Source organism: Pipistrellus kuhlii, unplaced genomic scaffold, assembly GCF_014108245.1.
Source record: "Pipistrellus kuhlii isolate mPipKuh1 unplaced genomic scaffold, mPipKuh1.p scaffold_m20_p_22, whole genome shotgun sequence".
Taxonomy (NCBI): domain Eukaryota; kingdom Metazoa; phylum Chordata; class Mammalia; order Chiroptera; family Vespertilionidae; genus Pipistrellus; species Pipistrellus kuhlii.
Window position 1 is genome coordinate 4263191 of NW_023425521.1, and position 26290 is coordinate 4289480.

The window sequence follows — 26290 nt, forward strand, 5'->3', positions numbered from 1 at the left end:
CTTCACGGACACGCCTGCCACAGCACGTGGAGTGCGTCTGTGTACCTTCTGGCTAAGTCACGGGAGAGAGTCCCTGCTCACTCGGGGGTTTGCTGGCCAGCGTGATGGTGACGTGGTGCAGGGGAGGCCCCGTGGGCTGTGGGCTGCCTTCCCCTGCACAGCCCCAGGGCTCCTGGGAGCTCCAGCCCCTCAGCCTGGGCTTCAGGCTCTGTCTCCCCAGCCACCGGGCACAGCGCCTGCCTGACCCCTTAGCAGGTGCAGAATAAACGCTGTGGGCATGCTCGGATGAATAAGTGAACGAACTCCCCCATCCTCTCAAAGCTGAGCCTTAGGAAACCCTGTTTCCTCCAGTTAGCCCAAAGATATCCGACACAGTGTGTTTTTCTGCACAGTGAGATGGGCTACCATGGTCTCCCAGCTGACAGCGCTGGAACCCGAGATAGGGGCCCCGGCCCTGCAGAACCACTCCCTCCGCCCCACCCGCCGGCGCCACTGGCCGGCACCAGCTGAAAGGAACCAGTCCCGGGCAGAGCCGAGGCTCTGGGACCTGATTGGCTGCCCCGGGCCTGTTCAAAAGGAAACAGGAGTGGCAGAGAGGGGAGCCGGGCTGGGGACTCCCTTCCCTCGCCCCGGCTTTTGGAGAGACCAGGAGCCACTGGCTGAGTCAGCTGGAGTCTGATTGGCCGCCCCCTGGGGGAGCAGAGGCACCTGGGAGGGACAGAGGTCTCCTCAGACCTCACCTTTCCTGCTGGGAGGGGGTGTGAGCAGCTCACGGTCCCCCATCGGAACGGTCCACACGGAGGGGAAGCTCAGGGGTTTGGGCCCCAGAGGCCCTGCTCCTTCACTTTCCCATCAGCCAGGCCTGTGGGTCCCTCCCCGCACCTGCTGGGAGCAGCAGAACTCAGGGGCCAGCGTAGGAAGGACCCCCCTCAAGAGTCCGCATGCGATGGGGGTCTTCTCCTCACTGCAGCCATGGCTACTGTTTACCAAACATTACTGCGTGCCTGGCGCTGTGCTCAGGGCTTCCTGCACAGCATCTCCTGCCACAGGCAGCACCTCTGGGAGGCTGGACCTTACGGGTGGAGAGTCTGCGGCTTTAAAGACATCAGGAAACTTACTCAAGGTCACCCGGCCAGTGAGAGGCCGGACACGATTGGTTTGATTCCAAAGCCATTGGCTTAACCACAACTCTCCTCCACACACACACACACACACACTCACACATATACTCACACACACACACACTCACACATATACTCACACACACACACACACTCACACTCACACACACATACACACACACACACACTCACACTCACACACTCACACTCTCACACACACACACTCACACACACACACACTCACACTCTCACACACACACTCACACTCACACACACACACACACACTCACACACACACACACACACTCACACTCACACACACACACACTCACACACACACACACACACACACACTCACACTCACACTCACACACACACACTCACACAGTGCACCGTGGGGAACACACTCACAGGCCCGGCCCTGAGACAGACCCTGCCATCAGCTGGCAGGCAGAGGCCGACAGGAGGGAGGCCGACAGGAGGGCTGGAGCTGTCCTGGCCCTTCCCTGGGGAGCCATCTGCACCTCCTTCAGGAGGGCGGGAGGGAGAAGGGGCCCTCGGGGGCTGTGAGGGGCGGCCCGGGCCAACAGGGAGACCCTCCGTCCCTGGTCCCTGCGTAGAGGTCAGAGAGGACTCTCAGGGGACGCATGAGAGGCGAGCCAGGGGCCAGGCAGGGGACCAGGGAGCAGGTCCTCCCTCCGTCCTCTCCCGGGGCCCACCAGCAGTGTCTGGCGCACAGACACTCAGGCTCCAATTCCCTTCACCCCTCCCCCTCCTCCTCCTTCACTCACCGCCCAGGCCCAGCGCAGGGAGTGCTCCAGTCAGTTGTCGTTAACTCTCCAATAACACAGCTAATGGACCCTCTTACGCACGGATTTTCCCCCCCAATAAATATATATCTGGCCATCCAGCCACCCGTATCCTTGGGTTTTGCATCTGCTGAGTCAACTCACGACACACACACACACACACACTGTATTTTGGATCCCCAACTGGGACTCCATGAATGCCGGGGGCCGACTGAATGCATTGTTCTATGTTATTTTATACCAGAGGTCCAGGGCACGAAATTCATACATGGGGGAGGGGGGAAGGTCCCTCAGCCCAGGCTGCACCCTCTCCAATCCGGGACCCCTTGGGGGATGTCCCACAGCCTCTTGAAATCTGGGACTGCTGGCTCCTAACCGCTCACCTGTATGCCTGCCTGATCGTCCCTAATTGCTCCCTTGCTGGCCTGATCGCCCCTAACTGCCTCTGCCTCACCCTGCACCCGGGACCCAGGATTCCCTCCTCCTGCCGGTGGCAGGCACCTGGGACCCAGGCTGTCCTCCCTCTGGCTGGCCACAGGCACCCAGAACCCGGGCCGGCTTCACCCAGGCCACAGCTGCAGGGGATCGTGGGTGGGCGGCTTCACCTGGGCTGCAGCCGCAGGCTCCTGGGATGGCGGGGTGGGCAGCTTGTCCCTTTCTCAGGCAGCAGCCTGGCTGGTCCCCATTCCTCCTTCGCGAACTCGTTTGTGCCTGGCTGGTCCCCCTCCTCTCTCCCCAGTGCTGAGTGTCTGAGCGGTTTCTGCAGTGAGGGCATGATGACATTGCATATTAGCTCTTTAGTCTATAGGAGGATAAGGGACTGGAGCATCCACAAATTTTGGTATCTGAGAGGGTCCTGGAACATATCCCTGTTGATGCTGAGGAACAACCATAGTTAAGTTGTGGGGAGCCAAAAGTCACACAAGGATTTCTGACTGTGTGTGGGGGGCTCAGAGCCACTAACCTCCCCCCCCCATTTTCCAAGGGTCCATGTATTCCTGTTAGGGTGGGATGTGGAGTCTGTGGCAGTGGTACATGTTTTATCAGCACTCAGTGGCTTTACATAAAGTGCACAGGAGAGGGTGGCTGCGGGGGGGGGGGGGTCCCTCCTTAAGCTGGGGCTCCCCTCACACAGGGCCTGCTGCCAGGAGGTTCAGAGGGCGCCCTTCTAGACACAGCCCGCACCGCCACCCTGGCTCCTGCCATCCTGGGCCCTCCGAGCCAGAGGGATCCTGCCTGGGGCTGACCCCCACGCAGCCCCCAGCAAAGGAGATCGCTCCAGGGTTCAAGGGTCAGGCATGGAAGAGAGGGAAGGGACCCAGAGCCAGCTTCCGGGGGGTGGCTGAGAGATTGGAGAATCCAAGGTCAGCCCCTGCTATGCCTATTTCTAGCTCCTACTGGGTCCGGGCTCACCCTGAACGCAGAGGGGGCCGGGGTCACAGATGGGGCCTCAGGAAGGAGGACTATGTGGTGGAGGAGGACCTGGGAAGGAGGAGGACAAGGAGAGGAAGGGAGGGAAGAAAGAGGAGGGAAGGCGAGTAGAGGAGAGGGGAGGGGAGGGGAGAGGAGGGGAGGGGAGGGGAGGGACATTTCTTTCTGTGTTGTGTGGCAAGCCCACAGAAAGGGAGGTGGCTGGACTAGAGAAGGGACTGGGCTCCATTTCAAACCATTAACCAGGTGAAGGGAGAGCATGGACATCGGGACCAGTAGGTCAGGGCCTGGGATCAAGTTCAGAGCCAGGAGGCCAGGACGCGAGGCTGGCAGAAACTAGGCCAGAAGGAGGAATTTGGACTTTACCTGGAGGCAGGCAGGAGCAGGGGGTGGGGTGGGGAGTGCAGACAGTGGGACATGGACTCTCACCACAGGTCCCCCCCCCCCCCCCCCGCCCCACAGAGGCCCGGGTGTGGGTCCTTGTCCTGCATTCCCACCCTCCAGTTCACCTCTCCCCCCCGAAGGCTCTCTGCCCACCCCACGGGTCCTCTCAGGTGGAGAGCTCTCTCCCGCTGACCTGTGCCCAGGGCCCTGGGTCTAGGGGGGCAGCCCTGAGCTGCATTGGGCAGTGAGTGGCGAGGAACAGGGGGCTGTGCCAGCCTGTCCATCCCAGGCCCAGGCCTCTGGCATCGTGGCTTTCCGGTCCGCTGCGGCCTCCGGAGCCCCAGCTGAGCGTCCCACGTGCGCCCGGCTCCCTCAGACCAGTCTGACCTCCAACTGCCACTGACCCGGCCAGAGCCATTTCCTGGAAAGTTTCCCTCCCTGCCCCCATTTCAAGCTTTGCTCCCTGGCGGCCAGCATGGGAATCCCGTCCCAGCTCCCTGGCTTAGGAGTTGCGTGTCCCCTTGGCTTCCAGCTTGGTGAGGATTAACCAAGAGCAGTCTGTAAGGACAGACAGTTCACCGCGTTGCGGGTGGTCTTTGTGTGCGTTGATGAAGCCTTTCTGTATGGATGAGGAGGCAGGGGGCAGAGGTGGCTGGTTAATGGGGAAGAGAGGAGGCCTAGGTTTCAGCCTCCTGCCTGGGGCTCGGGCTCCTCCCAAGACTAACCTCTCCCTCCCTTGGAAACCTCGCTCTCTCTGGAGACCTGTGAGCTGCTCTCTCCTCCTGCGCGCTGTGCTTTACCCCCGGAACAGCAGGTAGACAGTGGGATTGGCGATGGCTGAGATGTACCTAAAAGGGTGGGAAGATGGAGGCAGGACTGGGTTGAAAACTGAAAGTGACCTCAGCGGTTAGCACTGTAGGCAACGGGGATAATGCAGTCGAATGCTCTGCACCAGAGGACTCCACCTGTCGTTCAAGACACCGCCTCCTGGAAGCCTTCCCTGACTACGTCACTCTCTTGTGGGAGAATTCCTGGGGCCTGAGAGGCTGCAGCTTAGCCTTGGCTAGCTGAGTGTTCCCTGACCGTCTCTCCATTATCCAGTCATGTCTAGAGGGTTTTCCCATGTATTAGTTCACTGAATCCTTCTAACAGCTTTGCGTTTGCGACCACGGTCCTACGGTTCAGAGGAGTCTGGATGTCCTGCTCACAGAGCAATGGCTGAAACGCAAGGTCAGGCTACCTGGTTCCAGATCACACAGTCTGTCCACTAGAGTGCTTCTCCAGAGCTTGGCTGGGGCTGCCTCTGGGCACATTAATTCAAACTCCAAGTTTCCTGGCAGCAAGATAAAAAGGAAAACCTGCCAAAACCGGTGTGGCTCAGTGGATAGAGCGTCGGCCTGTGGACTGAAGGGTCCCGGGTTCAATTCCAGTCAGGGGCATGTACCTTGGTTGTGGGCACATCCCCAGTAGGGGGTGTGCAGGAGGCAGCTGATCTATGTTTCTCTCTCATCGTTGTTTCTAGCCCTCTATCCCTCTCCCTTCCTCTCTGTAAAAAATCAATAAAATACATTAAAAAAAGGGGGGGGAAAAGGAAAACCTTATGAGGTAGGTAGTCCTCCCTCGTCTGAAACAAAGAACCTATCAGTTCATCTGAAGTTCCAGATCTTGTCCTAGTGCTTAGTTCCAGAAATATTTTTTAAAATATATTTTTATTGATTTCTTACAGAGAGGAAGGGAGAGGGATAGAGAGCTAGAAGCGTGGATGAGAGACCAGCTGCCTCTTGCACACACACACCCCCCCCCCACCGGGGATGTGCCCGCAACCAACGTACAAGCCCCTGACCGGAATCGAACCTGGGACCTTTCAGTCCACAGACCGACACTCTACCACTGAGCCAAACCGGTTTCGGCAAATTCCAGAAAGATTTTATGTAACATCTTTACCTAGTGGCTCACAGAAAGGTTATCTCTAAATGGATAGTCAAAGAAGGCGGGGTTTTTTTTTTGTTTGTTTGTTTTGGGGGGGTAACATTTTATTGCAGACTGAACAGCGAGAATGACCCAGCTGGGGAATCTGGGGAGGAGCCCCTAGGAGGTGGGGAGAGACCAGCAGGAATGGCGCTGGTGCCTGGGTGGGACCGGAGGCGGGAGGTGAGCAGGGGCAGGAGTAGCCCAGAAGCGGGGTGGGTGTTACTCCGCGTGTGGGGGAGCCATGAAGGATTTTATACAGGGCGGTGACGTCCTCCGACTTCTGTTTCTAAACAATCACTCTGAGCCCAGCATCGACCTATGAACCAGACGGTCACGGTTCGATTCCAGGTCAGGCACAGGCCCGGGTTGTGGGCTTGATCCCCAGTGTGGGGTGTGCAGAAGGCAGTCGACCAATAATTCTCTCTCATCATGGATGTTTCTCTCTCTCTCCCTCCCCCTTCCTCTAGGGGGTCCAGCGGTCACAGGCCCACATTGCTCCTCCTGACACCTCAGTGCCACACCCATTGCCAGGGAGAGGAAGCAGCCTCCCCTGCCAACGCCCACTGCCCAGTCTCTGCTTCTCCCGAGGACCAGGACGAGGACGGCTGCATCCAGGACGATGAGAGATAAGAGAGAACTTCGCTCCCTGCCCACAGCGCCCCCCTGGCTGGTCCAGACGATCATCATGTGGGGCTGCAACCAAGTCACTGTTCGGGGTGGCTTTCTGCCAGCCAGTCTGGGGGTCCACCCCGGGCTTACCTCATACCCTTTGGCCTGGTCCCCCACTTCTGTGAGCACAGACTTGGACCCTGAGGAGGGGTTCTGGCAGGCTCCTCCCTCAGAGCTTCAGGCGATGGCAGGATGGGGGTGGCAAGAGGGACTCTGAGGGGAGAGGATGACAGAGTGTGAGGCCCTGGGAGGCCAATCAGGATAGGCTCTCAAGGTGCCCGGGGTCCCCCTGAATTCCCCAGCATGTCAGGCTTTCTGACATCTCCGTCCTACCCAGGGCCATGGCTAAGGGGGCGGGAGGGGGGCTCATCTCGTTTCTCCAGCGCCCAGCCCCGTGCCAGCTCCCGGGGCCCCCAGCTGCACTGAGCTGGCCCGGCTCCAGAGTGGAATAAAACGAGGGACAGGAGCCTCGCTCTTTCCCGGAGAAGCTCAAACACGCAAGCACGATGTTGGGCAGATTGGGGGAAACGTCCTCACCCCGTCAGGGCCACGGGAACGATCCAGAACACGCGTGTGAGCCGGCGCTGGGCTGCGGGAGGGGTGCCCGCAGAGCAGCCGGGCAGGTTCCGCTCTGATCCAGACGTTCCTGTTTGTCACCCCCCCAAAGGCCAGCTGCCCGTCCGCTCTGGGGCTGGAAGAGGTGCTCAGGGCTGCCTCCTGCGCTCAGCTCTCCCCCGCCCCCCGCTCCCCGGCTCCTGGGCCAGGCGAGGGGGGTGGGGGGCCATGCACCTGGCTTTCTGGGCTCTGGTGGGAGGCAGGGCTGTGACTTGGCATTGGCTGCCAAAGGCCACGGAAGCAGCCGGCCCCGCCTGAGCCAGGGCCTGGGACGGACTCCGCTGGCCGGAGAGTGAGCACCAGCCGGGAGCCGAGGAGCACCCTCCGGCCCCTTTGGCCAGGGCCTCTCTGTCCTGACTGCAGGGGGCACAGTGCTTCGCAGGAGGCTCCACCAGCCCAGGGGCCCGGGGGAGTCCTCCAGCTCCGTGCGGATGACCTCGCTGTGAGAGGGAAATAACAATAAGCAGCGCCCGGCTCCCAGACGCTTGGAGGACTCCGAGCGATACCCGTCCACGGTCACTGTCTTCACCGGGAAGCCCTTTGCCTCTGCTGTGTTCCTTTCCTCTGTAGAATGGGGTGCAGGAAGGATTGAGTGTGACCGCCAGGCGAAGCCCCCGGCACGGGGTCTGGCACAGAAGCCCCCATAAACAGGAGGAAACCCCATAAACAGGAGGAAACCCCATAAACAGGAGGAAACCCCATAAACAGAAGGGCTCCGGCTCCATCAGCCCCGCCCTGCCCTGCCCTCTCCGCCGGGCATGGGGCCCGGCAGTGCAGGCTGGTGCTGGAGACCCGGGAAATGATTGTAGACTTGCTGGATACCCCCATCTCTTCGTCCCTGTCTCTGTTTCTGTGTTTGGGATCTAAAACAGAGAATCCCGCCCGAGCTGGTTTGGCTCAGTGGATAGTCCCGGGTTCGATTCCAGTCGAGGGCACGTGCCTCAGTGGCAGGCATGTCCTGCCCAGGCCCTGGTCAGGACACATGTGGGAGGCAGCCAATCGAAGTGTCATGTCCGTGTTTTTCTCTCTCTCTGTCTCTCCCCCTCCCTTCCACTCTCTCTGAAAATCAGTGGGGAAATAGCCTCTGGTGAAGATAAACAAAATAATAAAGCGAAGAATCCCCCAGGCTGGCGGCCACAGAGCCGGCACTGCCCCTCTCTGGGTGAGGATGCTAAAGAACAGAGAGGGGCAGGCGCTGGCCCGCCCGGGTCCCACAGCCCGTCAGTGGCAGAGCCGGGCCGGGATGATTCCCCGCCTCCATGGCCCGGAGCAGTGTCCATGAAAACCTCTTGCTGTCTGCTTTCAAACCTCTCTTCTTCCTTGTCGATCCAAACTCACCTTCCAGTTTCTGCCTTTTTAGCAAGCGGAGCCCAGGAAGGGAGGCCAACCCCAGTACCCCGGGAGCAGAGACTGTCCCGCTGGGGGTGTGGGGAGGGCCCAGCGTGGGCCGAGAATGCGGCCGCTCTGGGCCAGGCTGCCGACAGAGGAGCCACTGTGCCAGACATTGGGGCTTTGTGAGCCCGCGCTCCTGTGTGGGGAAGGTTGTTTTGTTGACCTGACATTGTTTCAGGTTGACTGACTGGCGGCATGTTGGCACCCAGGGGCCAGCTCTCGGAGCCCAGCAGGGTCTTGGGGGAGACCACAGCCGGGGCCCCCTCTCCTGGAGCTGCCGGGGCCCTGTGAGCACGGGGCAGGTCCGTGCTGAGAGGAAGGCGGAGAGGAAGAGGAGGTGCTGAGGGAGGACACAGAAAGGAGAGGAGAAGGCGCCGGTGCATCTTGGGCCAGAGCGGAGGGGCCCGGCCAGCGGGAGGATGGACCGCGTCAGTCAGGACAGGGGCGTCCGCAGGCCGGGCCGGCCCTGCCAGGGGGCTGGGCGTGCTGAGAGCCCAGCCGTCACACCGGAGCCCACAAAGGAAGACCCGGAGAGCCCCAGGGGCCCGGAGGGAGGTGCTGGGGGCCACGGGCGGGCGGGCGGGCGGGCGGGCGGGGTGGGCCGGACTCACAGCTGTCCAGATGTGCGTGAGAGATAACTCTGTTTACCGGGCACCCCGTGTAAGCGGGGCGGAGGGGGGAGAAGGGGCTCCTGTGGCCCATGGGCGGGCAGATTAGGAGGCGGGGGCATGAGTCAGGGGTTTGCAAGCTGCCCCTGGGGCGAAGGAGCGAGAGCCTGGTGCGGCTAGAGCGGGCGTGAGCTCGGCTGGCTGGCAGAGGGCACCGGTGGCTGCAGGAGTTCCCCGAGGGACCCTGAGACTCGTGAGCAGGTGAGCAGGGCCGGGAGGGGTTAGGGTTGGTCTTGGGGTACCTGTGGGGAGGGCTTCTGCAGGTGCCCATCCCAAATCTCTGCCTCAGTGGGCACAGGTGCCCTAACCTCCCAGCGGGGCGCTGGTGGGAGGGGTGAGAACATTGCAGTGTGTGTTGTTGCCCCTCAGGGCACAGGCCCATTGGCACCTGCCGCTGGGGTGAGCGGGGCGGCCGATGTTAAGAAAAGCGGCCGGTGTCAGGAAAAAGAGGCTGGCACGTGGCGACAGAGGTGTGTGCGGCTGGTGGGTGAATGTGTGTGGGGGTCCCTGGCAGGCCCCTCAGATCCCACAGACGCAGGTCTCACTCCAGCCCCTTCTTTCCCCATGTATGCCTCCTAGGCCTCCTCACTGTCGTCTTAGGAGGAAGGTTGTCGGCTCTTCCCATCTGGGATATTTCGGGGGGCCTCTGAGGGGGGCCTGGCACTGTCCCTGCTCCAGGTTCTGTTTGGAGGGGGAGGAGGCGCCCCCCCCCCCCCACCTGAGCACTCAGAGCATTCGGCTCACTGCGGGAGCTCGGGGACGAGAGGGAGGAGGACTGAACCCAGGTGCAGTGATGGTGATGGCAAGCGTCCACCCAGAGCTCCTTATGCGCCAGGCACTTCTTCAATTGCTTTATACAATGAGCTTGGGGCTACAACAAGTCTGTGAGGTAGATTTTCCTCAAAAATTAAAAAAAAAAAAAATATACCACCCAACCACTGAGCCACACCGGCCGGGCTGAGGTAGATGTTATGATTATCACCCCCTTTTACAGACGAGAGAACGGAAGCACAGAGAGGCTGAGTCACTTGCCCGAGGTCACACAAGTCACACAGTCAGCAAACGGCGGGGCTGGGATTTGAACCCGGGCAGTCTGACGGCAGAGTCCATGCCCTGAATTACTATCCCTAAGCCGGGGAACAGCTGTTTTCTCTCCTGGGGGGCAGCTCAGTCTCACGGTTTGAGATGCAGCTGGAGCCAGGTAGGCAGGGTTCAGTCCTGTCTGTGATGCCCACCTACCAGGCAAACCTCTCTGGACCTCGGCCCTCTCCTCTGTAAGACCGCGGGTGACATTGCCCACTGCGCAGAGGGGTTTGGGGTTATAAGAAATAAGGCAAAAAAAGAAAAGAAAAAGAAGTAAGGCAGTAGGCTTGGCGCCACACTGGGGCGATTACGTCACCAGGGAGCCCTCCCTGTCATCTGGTCGGGGCCGGCCCCCCAGCCCTCTCCAGCTGGGAGCTCTGCTCCTGGCTCACCTTATCTGGCCTTCCCCGGGCGGGCGGCCGGCCGGCCAGGTGTTTGCTGTGCTGCCAGATGCAGGGCAGCGATCAGCGGTAGGCTCTTATCAGCGTCAGGCAGAGCGAGGCCTGCCGCTGGAAGGTGCTGGGCCGTGACGGCAGCAATCCGGGTGATGAGCCTGGGGAGCAGCTCTTCTCCCCTCTTCTCTCTCCCTCTGACGTTAGAACCGGTGGGAAGGCCCCTGTTCTATAGACAGAATGGCCAACACCTAGGGAGGCTGGGAGCTGTCAGTGCGGCCAGTCAGAGAGGCAGCCTGGATTCTCGGGTCCCGGAGGCCCCTCTGCCCTCAGATGGGAAACGGGCAGAGGCCCCGTGCCGCTGATGAGCATCTGCAGGGGAGAGGCTGAAGCAGAGGCGAGGCCAGAGAGGGATCAGAAAGAGAATCAAGTCCTGGCCGGTTTGGCTCAGTGGACAGAGCATCGGCCTGCGGACTGGAAGGTCAAGGGCATGTACCTTGGTTGGGGGGAACATCCCCAGTGGGAGGTGTGCAGGAGGCAGCTGGTCGATGTTTCTAGCTCTCTATCCCTCCCCCTTCCTCTCTGTAAAAAAGCAATAAAATACATGTATAAAAAAAGAGAGACAGAGTCGAGATGAGACAAGAGGCAGGTAGAGAAACGTGGGGAGAGGGGGACGGGAGGGACAGGGAGGGAGGGAGAACAGTGATATGTGATCAGGACCTTCAAGGGGCAGGTGCTGTGCAGGAGGGACGGTCCCATCTCAGGCTCTGGGACACTCCCATGGCCATCACTTGCCCTATCACCACCCCAAGCCAGGGACCCCCCGTCCTCAGTTTGTGGGTCCTGCCCCCCTTCCTGTCTCTGAGGCCTGCAGGGCCGCCCACTCCTCAGAGAGAAAGTGCTTGTGCGGTCCTGTCTGTGTACCCTCCCGCCCTGCAGGGTCCCAGCTCTGCCCTTTGCCTGCCGCCGCTCACACGGGGCCGTCCCCCCCCCCCTACGCCCTCCCCCCCACCCCGGGGCTCCCAGGCCAGGACCAGCGTCCCCTCCTCCAGACACTCCACCCCCAGCCCCACAGCTCAGACCCCGGCACCCAGCACATTCCGCTCATAGCTCCTGTGTCTGCGGGGCCTGTTATCTCCTGAGCCCTGAGCCTGTCACGTGTCCCGGGCTTGTCTCCCCAGTCAGGGCGGGAGCCTCCGGACAGGAGGGCAGTGTCTTCATCTCAGCATCCCACTGCTCAGCACCCGCAGCACGGAGAAGGCACATCTGCCAGCCTGGCCCACCCTCTCTCCACCATGCCCCGGGCTGCCCAGGGCGAGGGGCAAAGCACGTCTCTCATACTCAGCCCGGGGCCATCCACGGGACCTCCGCCACCCCCTACCCTCGGACTTGTGCTCACACTCCTGGGGGGGCATGCCTGCCTCTCTGCTAGAGACACAGCCGGGAAACGGAGGCACAGGGCCGTCTGGGTCCCAGTCACACTGATTCCCCACAACCCAGAGCCCCATGCCTGCCGGGGGGACACATCCTCACATCCGTTCTACCTGTGTTTACGAACGGTGACTATGCGGAACCGTTCTGCTGGGAGGGGACAATTCAGTGGGGCTGAGGCATGCAGGGTCTTGGCCCTCCTGTGCCTTTCCTTCTGGAGGGATCACCAGACAGCAGGTGCACAAATGGATCCAGACACCAGAAAATGACAGGTTTAGTTAGTGCGCGTTGGGGCGGTCAGGGAGGGGATCTGGAGGCCTGACATGTGAGAAGGGGGAGGGGCATCCAGGGTGTGGGCAGCTGCACATGCAAAGGCCCCGGGGCGGATCCGGGCTTGGGATCCCGGGAGGTCCGGGGGACGTGGGGAGAGATAAAAAGAGGCCGAGTCTGGATGAGGCGGGAGAGAAGCAGGGCCGCCTCCGCCGGGACCTGCGGGCCACTCCCAAGGATGCTGCGGCCCCAGCCCAGCGCCAAGCATGGGTGAGAGCGCGGGTGGCGGGGGCTCTCGGAGGACTGAGTGGGGGGGTCAGGCTGCCTGGGGGTGGCTGTGTCTCAGGGACGGGCAAGGACATAAGGCAGGTGAGGCCTGGCCAGTGGAGAAAGGAGTCAGATCTGCGGGATCTGACCATCCACCCCGAACACCCTCACCGGCCAGGCTTCCCCTGCCCTGCACGCCGGCCCTCACCTCTGAAAGTCCAGCTCTTCCTCCATGCCGCCCCCCACCCCTTCTTCCCTGACCCCACCGGCCCCCAACACCGTCCACCCAAATGCAGCCGCTCCGGGGCCGGACAGGGAGACTGCAGGGTCGCCCGCCCTCTCTCAGCCCGCGCCTCTCCCTGCAGGGGCCCGCAGTGCGGGTTATGCTGGGGGCTCAGATCCCTGCGGATAATCGGACCATCCGGACAGCGCCATGGGGGATTCGCAGGTGAGTCTTTCCTGGCATCTGCAGGCTCCCCCCCCCCCCAGGGGGCCTCTGGGGACCTGGCCCTGCATTCCCACCCTCCCCCGGGGACTCGGGGACTCGGACGCCCCTCACAGTCGGCCCCATGGCCACTCCCGCAGGAGGAGTTCGAGGAGGGGCTGGACGACATCCTAGAGCAGGAGGAGTATGAGGACCCCGGGGTCCCTGTGCCCCAGGTGGAGGAGCCAGAAGGTAAGCCCAGCTCCCTCTCTGCTGCTGGGAGAGCTGCCGAGCCCCAGGCAGGGGCCTGTGGGGGACTCGTCCTCCCCACTTCTCCCAACTCCCTCCCTCCCCACTCCCCTCACCCCCATCCCAGCCCCAGGGCCAGTTCTCCCGCAATCCTGGCTGATTGAAGGGTAAACAGAGTTCTGTTTGAAATGATCACAGGAGGGCACTGGGGGCAGGCAGGGCCGGTCACCCGTCACCATCCTGCGTCCCTTAGACGTGAGAGGGCACCAGGCCTGTCTGGCTCGAGGCAGGAGCCCGCAGGCCGCCCTCGCCCACCCGGCGCCGGCTCCTAGGCCCGGCCCCGGCCCTGTTCTGGGAACACTGTTCCATGTGGGGGTCCACGGGTCCTGAAACATTGGGGGCCTTGGGGACCCCCAAGGCAGGGGGACCACAGGAACCCTCCCTTGGTCGCCCAAGGTCTTAGTGGGGAGCCCCAGGCAGGTGCTTATTTACTGTCAACAGGACTTAAGTGCAGGCAATTAGCATTGGTGATAGGAGGCCCCCCGGGAATGGAGGGCTTGGGGGGGGGGGCGAGGGGGCAGTATAAAGGGGGCAGAGCTCAGCGGGGAGCAGGCAGAAGCCATGGACGGGCAGGATCCTTGAGGCAGGTGAGAGGGAGGGAACGGGTCCCAGGCGGTGGCCTGAGGCGCGGAAACCCTGAGGGAACCCTGCACATGGCCGCTCAGGTGCCCCCCATCGCCTGGGAGAGGACCCTCCGCTCCTCACCGAGGAGTCCCAGGGCCTCCCCAGGCTCGGTCGGTGTGGCGTGGCAGAGCCAGGCTGGGCCGAGCACCGGGCACGGGCGCCCAGGGTGGGGTGGGGGCACCACGGGACAGCACCCCGCACTGGTTTCTGGGGCTGGGTTCTGGGGCTGAGGGCGGAGGCCAGGACTGTCCGTCCGTCCGTCCGTCCGGTGGTAGCACTAACCAGCCTCCGGTTTTCAGCTCACCCCACCGAGCAAACAGACACAGACTACCACCAAGCCCCATCGCAGCCAGGCACCCACGAGGTAAGGACCCCGCCTCCCCCAGCTCCTCTTCCTGCCCTGCCGTGGGGCCCACCATTAGGTCAGGGAGGAGCAGGGGGCGGGGGGCACAGCTTCACACAAGCCACCGACAGGCTGGGGGGACAGGTCCTAGGAATTGGGGGGAAGGAAAGAGGACCGCTCCCCCTTGGCCCTGCAGCCCCCGGGAAACAAGAAACAATAACACCTCCTCGGCCGGCCCCCCACATCCCTGCAGGTCCTCAGACCGCCCAGCTGGCTGATATATTCGTTCTGTCCTCAGCCAGGCCCTCAACAGTGGCCACCGTGCCCTAACCAGCTTGGCTCAATCGATAGAGCATCGGACTTGGACTGAAAGGTCCCGGGTTCGATTCTGGTCAAGGGCATGTACCTTGGTTGCGGGCACATCCCTAGTAGGGAGTGTGCAGGAGGCAGCTGATGGATGTTTCTCTCTCATTGATGTTTCTAACTCTCTATCCCTCTCCATTCCTGTCTGTAAAAAAATCAATAAATTAAAATAAAGTTTAAAAAAGGAGTGGCTGCCTGGCCCCAAAGACACCCAAGAACAAGCCAAGCCTCACACCCACCCAACAGCCTGTGAGGCAGGAGATGACCTGAGGACCCCAGGACTCCCCCTCCTTTCCCTTCTCAGTGCCCCCTCCAGCCCCGTTTTGGTCTGAGGTTCTCCAAACGCCTCTGAAATGAGGCCCGGGCCAGTCAGGAAGCTGAGGGATAGAGCCAGAGTGTGGGCCCTGCCTGCAGGACCCTCAAGCATCTCCCCGCACTTCCCATCACTCACACTCCAGCTGGAGTCTCCCCTCCCCCCCCCCCCACCCGCTGACCCTCTGAGCTCAGGACCTGCCCCCAACGCCGCTCCAGGGCCCTGGGCCTCCCACCATCTCTCGTGTCCGCGTGCCCGCGCGCCCTGGGCCCGGAGCCCGGGGGCTGACTCCGGTCTGTGGGCCGCAGGTCTATGTGGAGCTGCACGAGCTCATGATGGACGCCAAGAACCAGGAGCCGCAGTGGATGGAGGCGGCGCGCTGGGTGCGGGTGGAGGAGAACCTGGGGGAGGACGGGGCCTGGGGCCGCCCGCACCTGTCTTACCTCACCTTCTGGAGCCTCCTGGAGCTGCAGCGAGCCTTCGCCAAGGGTGAGCCCCGCGGCCCTGACGGGACCCCTCGCGGGCTCGGTGGGGAGGGGGCTGGTCCGGCCGCCCGCTCACCCTCCGTGCCCCGCAGGGACTGTGCTCCTGAGCCTGCCCGAGACCTCCCTGGCGGGGGTGGCCAACCAGCTGCTGGACCAGCTGCTCTACGAGGAGCAGATCCGGCCTCAGGACCGGGACGAGCTGCTCCGGGTGCTGCTCCTCAAACACAGGTGCCCGGCCGCCCCCTCCCGGACTCCGCTCCCCACGGGCTTCCCCCGGCCATCCGCCCCGCTCTCCCCGGGAATCCAAAGGCCCCCCCGTTTTCCCTCTGACAGCTCTGGACAGGTGGGGACCCCTGGGGCCCCCCGAGGGCAGGCTCTCCAGGCCCTTCCCTCCGTTCGTTCTTCCGGCTCCACCGAGTCACTCCGGAAAGAGGCGCCTGCTGACAGCCGACATCCCCCCGAGGAGGCCGGTTCTCCTTCTGCCCCAGGGAACTTTCTAGTCTGGCCACTGGGAGTCCTAGTGCCGTGGTCGGCAAACCGCGGCTCCTGAGCCACATGCGGCTCTTCGGCCCCTTGAGCGTGGCTCTTCCACAAAAATACCACGGCCTGGGCGAGTCTGTTTGGAAGAAGTGGCGTTAGAAGGTTAAGTTTAAAAAATTTGGCTCTCAAAAGAAATGTCCATCGTTGTCCTGCTGACGCTTGGCTCTGTGGACCGATGAGTTTGCCGACCACCGTCCTCGGGGATCCTCCCATCCCAGTGCTGGCAGATAGCCCGGCCTGAGCGGCTTACTCAGCCCACGCCCCTGTGTCCGCAGCCACGCTGGAGACCTGGAGGGCCTGGGAGGCGTGAAGCCCACGGTCCTGACACGTTCGGGGGAGCCCTCCGAGCCTCTGCTCCCCCAGCACCCCTCGCTGGAGACCCAGCTCTTCTGTGAGCAGGTGAGGCTGCCCCAGGGCGGAGGGGGGAGCCGCAAGGGGAGGAGGGGGCCGGGCGCTCTCCTCACCACCTTCCTCCCACAGAGAGAGGGGGGCACCGCGGGCCACTCACCGTCTGGAATTCTGGAGAAGATCCCCCCGGATTCGGAGGCCACCCTGGTGCTAGTGGGTAAGCAGTGGTGCTCCTCCCTGCTCACCCCTCCACACCCCTGCTTCCCCCGCCTGCCCTGGCCCAGCCTGCCTCTCCCTGCGCCTGGACCCCGGCCGGCCGCCGTGGCCCTTCTGCCTGGCCCGGCCGCCTCACGCCCCCGCCCCGTCCCGCAGGCCGAGCCTCCTTCCTGGAGCGGCCGGTGCTGGGCTTCGTGCGGCTGCAGGAGGCGGCGGAGCTGGAGGACGCGGTGCAGGTGCGCGTGCCCGTGCGCTTCCTGCTGGTGCTGCTGGGACCCGAGGCCTCGCACATCGACTACCGCCAGCTGGGCCGGGCGGCCGCCATCCTCATGTCCGAGAGGGTAAGGGGGGCCGGCGCGGGCCGGGGGGGCCAGGCTGCGGTGGCCTGGCCTGGGCCGGTTAGCGTCACCAGCTTGGCCCGTTCAGTCCGATCCAGCTGTTCCTGACGTGTCTGGCCCGAGTCAGCTGGCTCAGCCGGCCTGGTCGGCCTGGCGTGACCTGATCTGGCCCCTCTGACCTGCTTCTCCCTGGTCACGTCTGGCCCGGAATGGCCTAGTCTGCCTGGCTTCATCAGGTTTGCTTAGTTCTCTCTCCTTTCTTTTTTTTTTTTTTTTTTTTTTTTTTTTTAAATATATTTTATTGATTTTTTTACAGAGAGGAAGGGAGAGGGATAGAGAGCTAGAAACATCGATGAGAGAGAAACACTGATCAGCTGCCTCCTGCACACCTCCTACTGGGGATGTGCCTGCAACCAAGGTACATGCCCTCGACCGGAATCGAACCTGGGACCTTTCAGTCTGCAGGCCGACGCTCTATCCACTGAGCAAAAACCGGTTTCGGCATCTCCTTTCTTCATTTAGGACCGGGTCTGCTTCCCCCCGACCCTTTCACAGTGTGTGTGTGTGGGGGGGGGGGGGTGTTGCAGGGTGGGATGGGGTGAAGGAGGTGAACAAGAAAAGCAGTTCCGAGCAAGGAGAAGCTAGGCAGGAGGGTTCTGTCCTCGGGGGCCCTGGCTGTGGATCCTGGGCCCTTTCCCCCCGCAGGGCCAGGCAGCCCTGACCCTTCCTCTGGCCCCCAGGTGTTCCGCACGGACGCGTACCTGGCCCAGAGCCGGCAGGAGCTGGTGCGCTCCCTGGAGGGCTTCCTGGACTGCAGCCTGGTGCTGCCTCCCTCGGACACCCCCTCGGAGCAGGCCCTGCTCAGCCTGGTGCCTGTGCAGAAGGAGCTGCTGCGGAGACGCTACCTGCCCAGCCCGGCCAGGCCAGACCCCAAATTCTACAAAGGCCTAGGTACCCGCCCCCCCACAGACCCCCAGACACCCGCACCGCCCTGTGAGCCCCGCCTCCCTCTCCCCATCAAACACCTGGCGTCCCTGCTCCCAATCCTCTTGCCACCCAGCCTCCTTGGGCCTAGCCAGTGTATCCCAAAGCGTGGTACGCGTACCCCCAGGTGCACGGGAAGAGTTTGGTGGGGGTACGCATTGCACCGGAGTTCTGTGGGGATATGCACTGCACCCTGCTTAGCTGCGCCTAATTCTACGATCTCATGAGTGCGAGGGGTACTCAGCGTTACGAACATTATAGAAGGGGTACACACATGTCAAAAGTTTGGGAAACGCTGGGCTACCCCATTCCCATCAGACCATACCCCCTCCCCTTCCTCCCCTCTCCCCACGCCTCTCCCCCGGCTGTCCCCTGTGACCATGGTCCCGTTCTTCGCCGCAGATTTGAACGGAGGCCCAGGGGTCCCTGGAGGCCCGGATGACCCTCTGCAGCGAACAGGCACGCTCTTCGGGGGCCTGGCGCGGGACTTGAAGCGCCGCTACCCTCGCTACCTGAGCGACATCACGGACGCGCTCAGCCCCCAGGTCCTGGCTGCCGTCATCTTCATCTACTTTGCCGCCCTGTCGCCTGCCGTCACCTTTGGCGGCCTCCTGGGTCAGTGCCTCTGCGCGCCCCCCCCCCCCTTTCTTCTGATCCTCCGGGCACCGTGGGCCCCGACTTCTGCCCCATCAGACACTCTGGGCCCCGGGCTGCATCCGCATGCCCACGAAACGCTCCGCCGGCCCCCGGACATGGCCTCCTGACCTTGACACCCCCCCCCCCCCCCCCGTCCCGCCTCCCCCCAGGAGACAAGACGCAGAACCAGATGGGTGTGTCGGAGCTGCTCATCTCCACCGCGGCGCAGGGCGTGCTCTTCGCGCTGCTGGCGGCCCAGCCCCTGCTCGTGCTCGGCTTCTCGGGGCCCCTGCTCGTGTTCGAGGAAGCCTTCTTCTCGGTAGCTCCGTTCCGGCCCCCCGCGACCCCGTGCCCGGCCTCCGCGCCCCGCCCGCCCGCCCGCCGCCCGGGGCCCGGCCTGCGCGTCTGACCCCGGTCCCTCTGGCCGCCCCGCAGTTCTGCGACAGGAACGGCCTGGAGTACCTGGTGGGCCGCGTGTGGATCGGCTTCTGGCTCATCCTGATGGTGGTGCTGGTGGTGGCCTTCGAGGGCAGCTTCCTAGTCCGCTTCATCTCCCGCTACACCCAGGAGATCTTCTCCTTCCTCATCTCCCTCATCTTCATCTACGAGACGTTCACCAAGCTGATCAAGGTGGGCGGGGGAGCGGGCATGGGCGGGGGGTGGGGGGTGGGGGGTGGGGGGGTGAGGCGGAGCAAAAGCCAGGTGACTGCCTGTCTGTCTGGCCCTGGTGGGGCCGTGTGTTCATGGTATGTGACTAGGAGCACATACGTGTTGACACCTGCTGCTGGTATTCTTGCCATGACTGTGGCAAGGAGAGGGCCCCTCTATGGGCACATGTCCATGTTTAGAACCGCACAGATGACTAATGGGTGAGCATGTGTGTGAGGCTGAAATGGGGGATTGCACGCTTTGGGGGGACGGTGGGGGAGGAGGGGGGTTGAGGCTCTGATGTACCCCCCTCTCCTGCACTTGCCCTCAAGAACCGCAGGTCCTGTGGACGGAGCACCCTGACTCCTCAGCTGTGTCACCTCAAACTAGGCCTGCCTCTATGTTTGCATTTTTAAAAATATAGATTTTTTTTTATTGATTTCAGAGAGCAAGGGAGAGAGAGAAACATCAATGGTGAGAGAGAATCATTGATCAGCTGCCTCCTGCACGCCCCCCTTTGAGGATCGAGCCCACAACCCAGGCATGTGCCCTTGGCCAGAATCGAGCTCAGGACCCTACAGTCCTCAGTCCTGAAGCCAGACCAGCCAGGGCTGTGTCTATCCACTGAGCCAGACCAGCTAGGGCTGTGTCTATCCACTGAGCCAGACCAGCTAAGGCTGGGTCTGCATTTTATAGGAAGGGTGGACACCATATGTCTGTCCCTGATTCTGTAGGTTGGTGGGTCTTTCCAAGTGTTTAAATCCCTATACTCCAGTCTCCCAGTCTCCTCGTGTCTCCCAGGCCTTGGGTGATCACAGATCACAACATACCACACACCACACACACACACACACACACACACACAGGTACGTACATATTACCTTCATGGCCTACCTCACCCAAGCCGAGCCTGGTCCGCACCCCTGAAAACCAAGCCATAGAATGTCATTGTCCCTGTTACCCTGTCAGCTGCAGGAGATAGGCAGACGGAGGATGGGCGGATGGGTGGTGACAGAGGGATGGACAGTTGGTGATGGACAGAGGGATGGACAGATGGTGACAGACAGAGGGACGGACAGAGGGTGATGGACAGAGGGATGGACAGATGGTGACAGACAGAGGGACGGACAGAGGGTGATGGACAGAGGGATGGACAGATGGTGACAGACAGAGGGATGGACAGAGGGTGGAGGGCGGGAACAGGATGCCTCGGTTTTCTGCCGCAGATCTTCCAGAGCCACCCGCTGCAGAAGCATTACAAACACAACGTGACGATGGACCCCAAACCTGAGGATGTCCTGCCCAACACAGCCCTCCTCTCCCTCGTGCTCATGGCCGGCACCTTCTTCTTAGCCATGACGCTGCGCAAGTTCAAGAACAGCTCCTACTTCCCCGGCAAGGTCAGCATTCGCCCCCACGGCCCCTGCCTGCCCTGCCCTATCCCAGGCCAAAGCACCCTCCTCGCTCCCTCAGTGCCGTTAGCTCCCCTTCTTTCCTTACATTCCCATTCCCAACCCAAGCCTCCCTGGCCCCTCTTCATCCACATCCCACCCTGCAGGGAAGCCGCCCCTCCCCCCTTCTCAGCATGCCCAGGCTGAGAGCCCAGCGGGGAGGCAGGGCCAGGGCGTGGAAGGGGGTAGGGACCTGAGTGACGAGGGGGCAGGAAGGGGCCAGGAGGGGCCAAGTGGGAGGTGGGGGACAACCTGCACTAACCGCTGGTTCTCCCGCCCACCCTCAGCTGCGACGGATCATCGGAGACTTTGGGGTCCCCATCTCCATCATGATCATGGTCATGGTTGATTTCTTCATCCAGGATACCTACACCCAGGTGATCCTCTCCTCTACCCTCGTTCCACTTCCCCAGAATGTCTTCCTCGAATCTGGAGTCAACTACACCTACCCCATGCCTGGCCCCCGGGGAGCCCCACGTTCCTCCCACAGCCTTCCAGCACCCCGGGGGCTGAAGCTGGGGCTGGGCCAGGCTGTCCCCTTTACTGTTAGCTCAGGGCAGCAGGACAGAGCCTGCTCTGGAGCCAGGCAGGTCTGCCCCGAAATAGCTGTGTGACGGGAGGCAAGCTCCATCACCTCTGACCCTGTTTCCTCATCTGTAGCGTTTGGGATGAGATGTATGTAAAAGTCGGACATCCATGCAGGGACTGGGTACACAGGAGATGCGCAATAAAAGTGAGCTTCCAAGTGTCCAGGCCCCGATCTGCCCCGTTTCTCACCCGTACCCCCTCCCCTCCCGCAGAAACTCAAGGTGCCCAAAGGCCTGGAAGTCTCCAACTCCTCGGCCCGGGGCTGGATCATCCACCCGCTGGGCTTGTACTCCCAATTCCCCATCTGGATGATGTTTGCCTCCGCCCTGCCCGCGCTGCTGGTCTTCATCCTCATCTTCCTCGAGTCCCAGATCACCACGTAAGGGCCCGGGTGAGGCTGGGCCCGGGAGAGCTGGAGGCAGAGAAAGGGACGGGTTGCAGGCTCAGGGGTGGGAGGGTGGGGGGGCGGGGCCAGCCTGTGTGGGACCCAGCGGTGTGTAATTCAGGGAGCCCTCTGTAAGGAAAAGAGCACAAAAGGAGAATACAAAGTAAGGAGCCAGGTCTTGGAAAGGACCTGGGCCGGCGACGCTGGCTGGAGCCTACGCTTCGTTGGCTTCAGTGAAGATGCCTGAAGACCTTTCCGCTCTTGGAGTCCGGATTCTCCAGATGGGGTGGGCGGGAGGGGGGCACAGAGCTCCAAGGGGGATGGGCACAGAAGGATAAACGGAGGCACGTACAGACTCCACTATGGGGAAGAGAGGAGGGGCCGAGGGGGGCGGGAGGAAGAGCCCTGCTTATCCCCGACACCCCCCCACACACACACACACCCCACCCCTCAGGCTGATTATCAGCAAACCAGAGCGCAAGCTGATCAAGGGCTCCGGCTTCCACCTGGACCTGCTGCTGGTCATCGGCATGGGCGGGCTGGCCACTCTCTTCGGGATGCCCTGGCTCAGCGCCACCACCGTGCGTTCTGTCACCCACGCCAACGCCCTCACCGTCATGGGCAAGGCCAGCGCCCCCGGGGCTGCAGCCCAGATCCAGGAAGTCAAGGAGCAGCGCATCAGCGGGCTCCTGATCTCTGTGCTTGTGGGTGAGTGAGGGCCGGCCACACTCTCTCCCGCCCGCTGGCCCCGCCCCTGGCCTCCAGCCCCCTCCAGCCCTCCCCACACACCTGCTGCCCACATCTCCCTGGTGCGCTCCTTACATGATGGGATTCCGGAGGAAAGGACCAGGGCGCTGAGATGGGCATCTGAGCCTGGGAGGAAGGAGGGCCTCCATTGCTAAAGCCTTCTCTAAGTTCACTGACTGTGAGTTCCAGCCCTGGCCCGCGGGCCTCAGTTTCCCCTTTTGCACCGTTACAGGGTTTCTTAGATGCCCCTTCCGTCTCTCTAGCTCAGCTGCTCTATGACAGACACAAAGGGTAGTGCTCCAGGGCATGATCTAGGGGGGAAGGGGAGGGGGAGGAGAAGACAGAGGGTCGCTGCGGTTGATCTGAGTCTGGAGCAGCTGTGAGTCCCGCTGGACCTGGTGTGGGCCTCACTGTGATGGCTGATGGTGAGGCTGGGAAGCTTCTTAAAGAAGGTGAAGCCGGTGCTAGCTGGAGGAGGGTTAGGCTCCCGACTGAGGGTGATGGAGGCATTCTGGGCCAGGGTGAGGAGAAAAGCGGGCTTTTCTGACCCTGTGACCTCCCTGGGTCTCAGGAGTAGGCTTTGAAGACGGGCAGGCAGGAGCCTGCCTCCCTGCTCTGCCAGTTACTAGCTGTGTGGCCTTAGGCAAGTTGCTTTACCTCTCTGAGTCTGTTTCCTCATCTCTAAAAGGTGGGTAATACCTATTCAAAGGATCCACAGAGCCCTGGCCTATGTGGCTCAGTGGCTAGAGCACCATCCCACTGCCCAAAGGGTCACAGGTTCAATCCCAGTCTAAACATATCCTCAGGTGAGGAGGGGCAAAAAAACAAACAAAAGAAAAACACAGAGAAGACTCTACCTGGCGCCTTGGTTTCACGTACTCCAGGGCATGTGGGGCTGAACGTCTGTGGTTCTCCCCGCAGGCCTGTCCATCCTCATGGGGCCTGTCCTGTCCCACATCCCCATGGCTGTGCTGTTCGGCATCTTCCTCTACATGGGGGTCACGTCCCTCAGCGGCATCCAGCTCTTTGACCGCATCTTGCTCCTCTTCAAGCCGCCCAAGTACCACCCGGATGTGCCTTACGTCAAGCGGGTACGGGGCCCTCCGCTGCCCAGCCCAGGGTGGGGCGGGTGCTGGGTGCTGGGTGCCGGGCAGGGCGGCGATGACCCCGGCCTCCGCCCGCCCGCCCGCAGGTGAAGACCTGGCGCATGCACCTGTTCACCGGCATCCAGATCGTCTGCCTGGCGGGGCTGTGGGCGGTGAAGTCCTTCCCCACCACCTCGCTGGCCCTGCCCTTCGTCCTGATCCTCACCGTGCCCCTGCGGCGCCTCCTGCTGCCGCTCATCTTCAGGAACCTGGAGCTCCAGTGTGTGAGTGGCAGCTCCCCGCCCCCCCGCAGGGCCTGGGCGGGAGGGAGGGGGAGAGCGAGCAGGAGCCGGAGGGCAGGACCCAGAGCTGGCTCAGGGGGCGCTCCTGAGAGAGGGTGGGTCCCAGAATTGAGGAAGGCAGAGAGCCGAGCGGCGAGGGTCTGGATCTAGGGCCTGTGTTCAAATCCTGGCACTGCCACATCCAAGGGGGCCTCGTTTTTCTGAGCCTTGGGCCTGCTTGCCTGTGAGAGGAGGGTACTGACAGGGTGGGTGAGAGGGGTAGAGGCACACGGGTGTGACCCCCGTGAGCTGTCCTGACCCTTGGGCGGCTGGTCCTGCGGTATAAACCATTTGGGAAGCGCCTGCTCCTCCAGGAGAATAGTCTAAGGTGGGGGTGCCTGGTGAAGGGGTCCCCTGCCTGACCTCTAGAGGCCTGCCTCCTGCAAAGGGCATCCGATGCCCGGGGCTCCCTGCCCTTCCTGGGCTCCCTGCCCTTTGGGAATTTCTCATGTGGACCAACCCTGGAGGCGGGACTCCTCCCAAGGTTCAAAGAGAGCCAGGCCGTCTCCTCACTCCAGGGCTGCCTCTCAGGCCTGGGGAGGACTCACCGGGCCCCGGGCCACTCACCCTCTCTCCTTCCTGCCCTGCCTCCAGCTGGATGCTGATGATGCCAAGCCGAGCTTGGATGAGGAGGAAGGCCGGGATGAATATGACGAGGTGGCCATGCCTGTGTGAGAGGAGGCCCAGGCCCCAGCCCTCTCCCCCATTCCACTGCTTCACTTCCTCAGGAAACGCAGAAGTTCAAGGCCACCTCACGAACCCCCAGGGCCCTCCTGGGGCAGCAGCGAAGGCCCCGGGGCTGTGGGTGGGGGGAGGAAGGGGTGTCTAGAAAGCCTTCCACAATGGCCAGACTGACTGTTTTGGGCTGGGAATGGCCAGCGGAGCTCCCATTAGGGCGTCCACTGTGCAGCACCCCCTGCTGCCACACTGCGGCATGGGGACACCCTGCTGGGAGACTTCCATCCAGCACAGGCTGGGGCAGTGGTGAGGGAGAGAGTTGGGTGGGTGGGTTCAAGTTTCAGCTAGCTATGTGGCCTTGAGCAAGTCCTTAGCCTCCCCCGCTTCTGCTTTTTCTCCTGTAAAATGGGTATATTGATAGTAATACCCACCTTGCAGGATGGTTACTGGGACCAACGATAGATGTGAGCAAAGGGCTTTGTGAACTCGGAGAGGACTATTATGCCCGAGTCATTCTTCTTCAAGCCTGCCCAAGGCCACACAGCTCCTGGGCCACACAGCTGGGATTTGGGCCGGGTCTCCCGGTTCTGAGGCCAGAGCCCTGTGCTCTGCTTCAGTCATCCACCTTCCCCTGCTCAAGGACGCCCTGCCGGTCCCCCCCCCCACTTCTCTGCTCCAACCCCCACCTGGGGACCCGTTTCTCTGGCGCAGAGGAGGTGTCCCGGGGAGGGCCAGGCGTGGGTAAAGAGGCAATCAGGGCTGGGACTCAGGACTCCTGAGTGCTTGTTCCCTTCCCCCGTACTCTCATTCATTCATTCACTCATTCATTCACTCATTCATTCATTCCACAAGCATTTAGTGAGCCCCCGGGCCCTGTGGACACAGAGCTCACAGAGCTGAGAAACCTGCCGAGGGATGGGAGTGACGGGGAACTCAGTCTGTTCTAGATTTGGGTGGGTGGGGAGGGAGGGTATGGGGAGGGGGGGAGTTTGTAATTTATTGGTTGTGTATTTTCTCAGAGCTGTCACTGTACTTTGGCCTCACACGTGCCCAGATCCCCATTAGTGACCCACTGCCCCCAGCCCCACCCAAGCGGAATCTTGGGGAGAACCCAGATTTGACCAGTTGAAGGAGACAGTGGGTTCTGCAGAATATGGGCAAGTCTATTTTTTTAAAAAACAAAAATATAAAAGGAGTCAGAAGAACTAGAAATGGTAAGAGATGGTTGAAACTGAGAAACAGAAAAGAAAAGGGGCGTGGGGCTCCTGGTGGAAGGGCCTTGGGTCCATCCCTGAAGGCTGACAGCTGCCTCCTACCACTTCACTTTCTTTTTCTTAAAAAAAAAAAAAAAAAAAAAAAAAAAAAAAAAAAAAAAGTATTCTTTATTGGTTTCATAGAGGAAGGAAGATGGAGAAAGGGATAGAAACATCAGTGATGAGAGAGAATCATTGATCGGCTGCCTCCTACATGCCCCCTACTGGGGATCGAGCCCACAACCCAGGCATATGCCCTTGGCCAGAATCGAACCTGGGACCCTTCAGTCCGCAGGCCGACACTCTATCCACTGAGCCACGCTGGCGAGGGCCCACCACTTCACTCTCTGTAAAGTGGGAACGATAATGGCATCACGCTCTGGGCTTGCGTAAGGACTGATGAGACAGTGCATGTTCAGGCTTGCTTGCCACAGGCCTCCGAGAAAGAGCTCAATAAAGGTCACCTGCTGGTTCTGTGCTTCTGGCTGAGATGTCCCTGCCCCTCCTTCCCTCTGCTCCTCGAACCCTGGAAAGAAGGCCACCCATTCTGCTAGTGCCCTTCCCCTCGGCGAACAGGTTTTGCCAATAAATGTGTGTGTGTGTGGCGGAGTGACTGCCTTGCTGGAATGCCCCTCCCGGAGTCAGGGGTCCCAGGGGTCTTGGCTGGGCCAGGCAGACATGGGGTGTG

General features: G+C 61.7%; 1 protein-coding gene across 2 annotated transcripts; it reads left to right on the forward strand.

Moving 5' to 3' along the window:
* The first annotated feature begins 9105 nt into the window (after positions 1-9105).
* SLC4A1 (solute carrier family 4 member 1 (Diego blood group)) lies at positions 9106-24516 on the forward strand. 2 transcript variants are annotated; one of them, XM_036450854.2, is made up of 20 exons: positions 9106-9261; positions 12869-12951; positions 13089-13179; positions 14160-14224; positions 15188-15368; positions 15457-15592; positions 16180-16303; positions 16385-16469; positions 16625-16809; positions 17547-17757; positions 18193-18405; positions 18597-18745; positions 18862-19056; positions 20301-20474; positions 20813-20902; positions 21326-21492; positions 21953-22206; positions 23167-23336; positions 23438-23614; positions 24266-24516. In XM_036450854.2, the coding sequence occupies exons 2-20, from the start codon at positions 12937-12939 to the stop codon at positions 24344-24346; spliced, it is 2763 nt and encodes a 920-aa protein (XP_036306747.1). In that variant the 5' UTR covers positions 9106-9261; positions 12869-12936; the 3' UTR covers positions 24347-24516. The 2 variants fall into 2 exon arrangements, with proteins under 2 accessions (XP_036306747.1, XP_045442157.1); XM_045586201.1 differs by lacking the exons at positions 9106-9261; positions 12869-12951; positions 13089-13179 and adding an exon at positions 13780-13823.
* The last annotated feature ends 1774 nt before the right edge of the window (positions 24517-26290 follow it).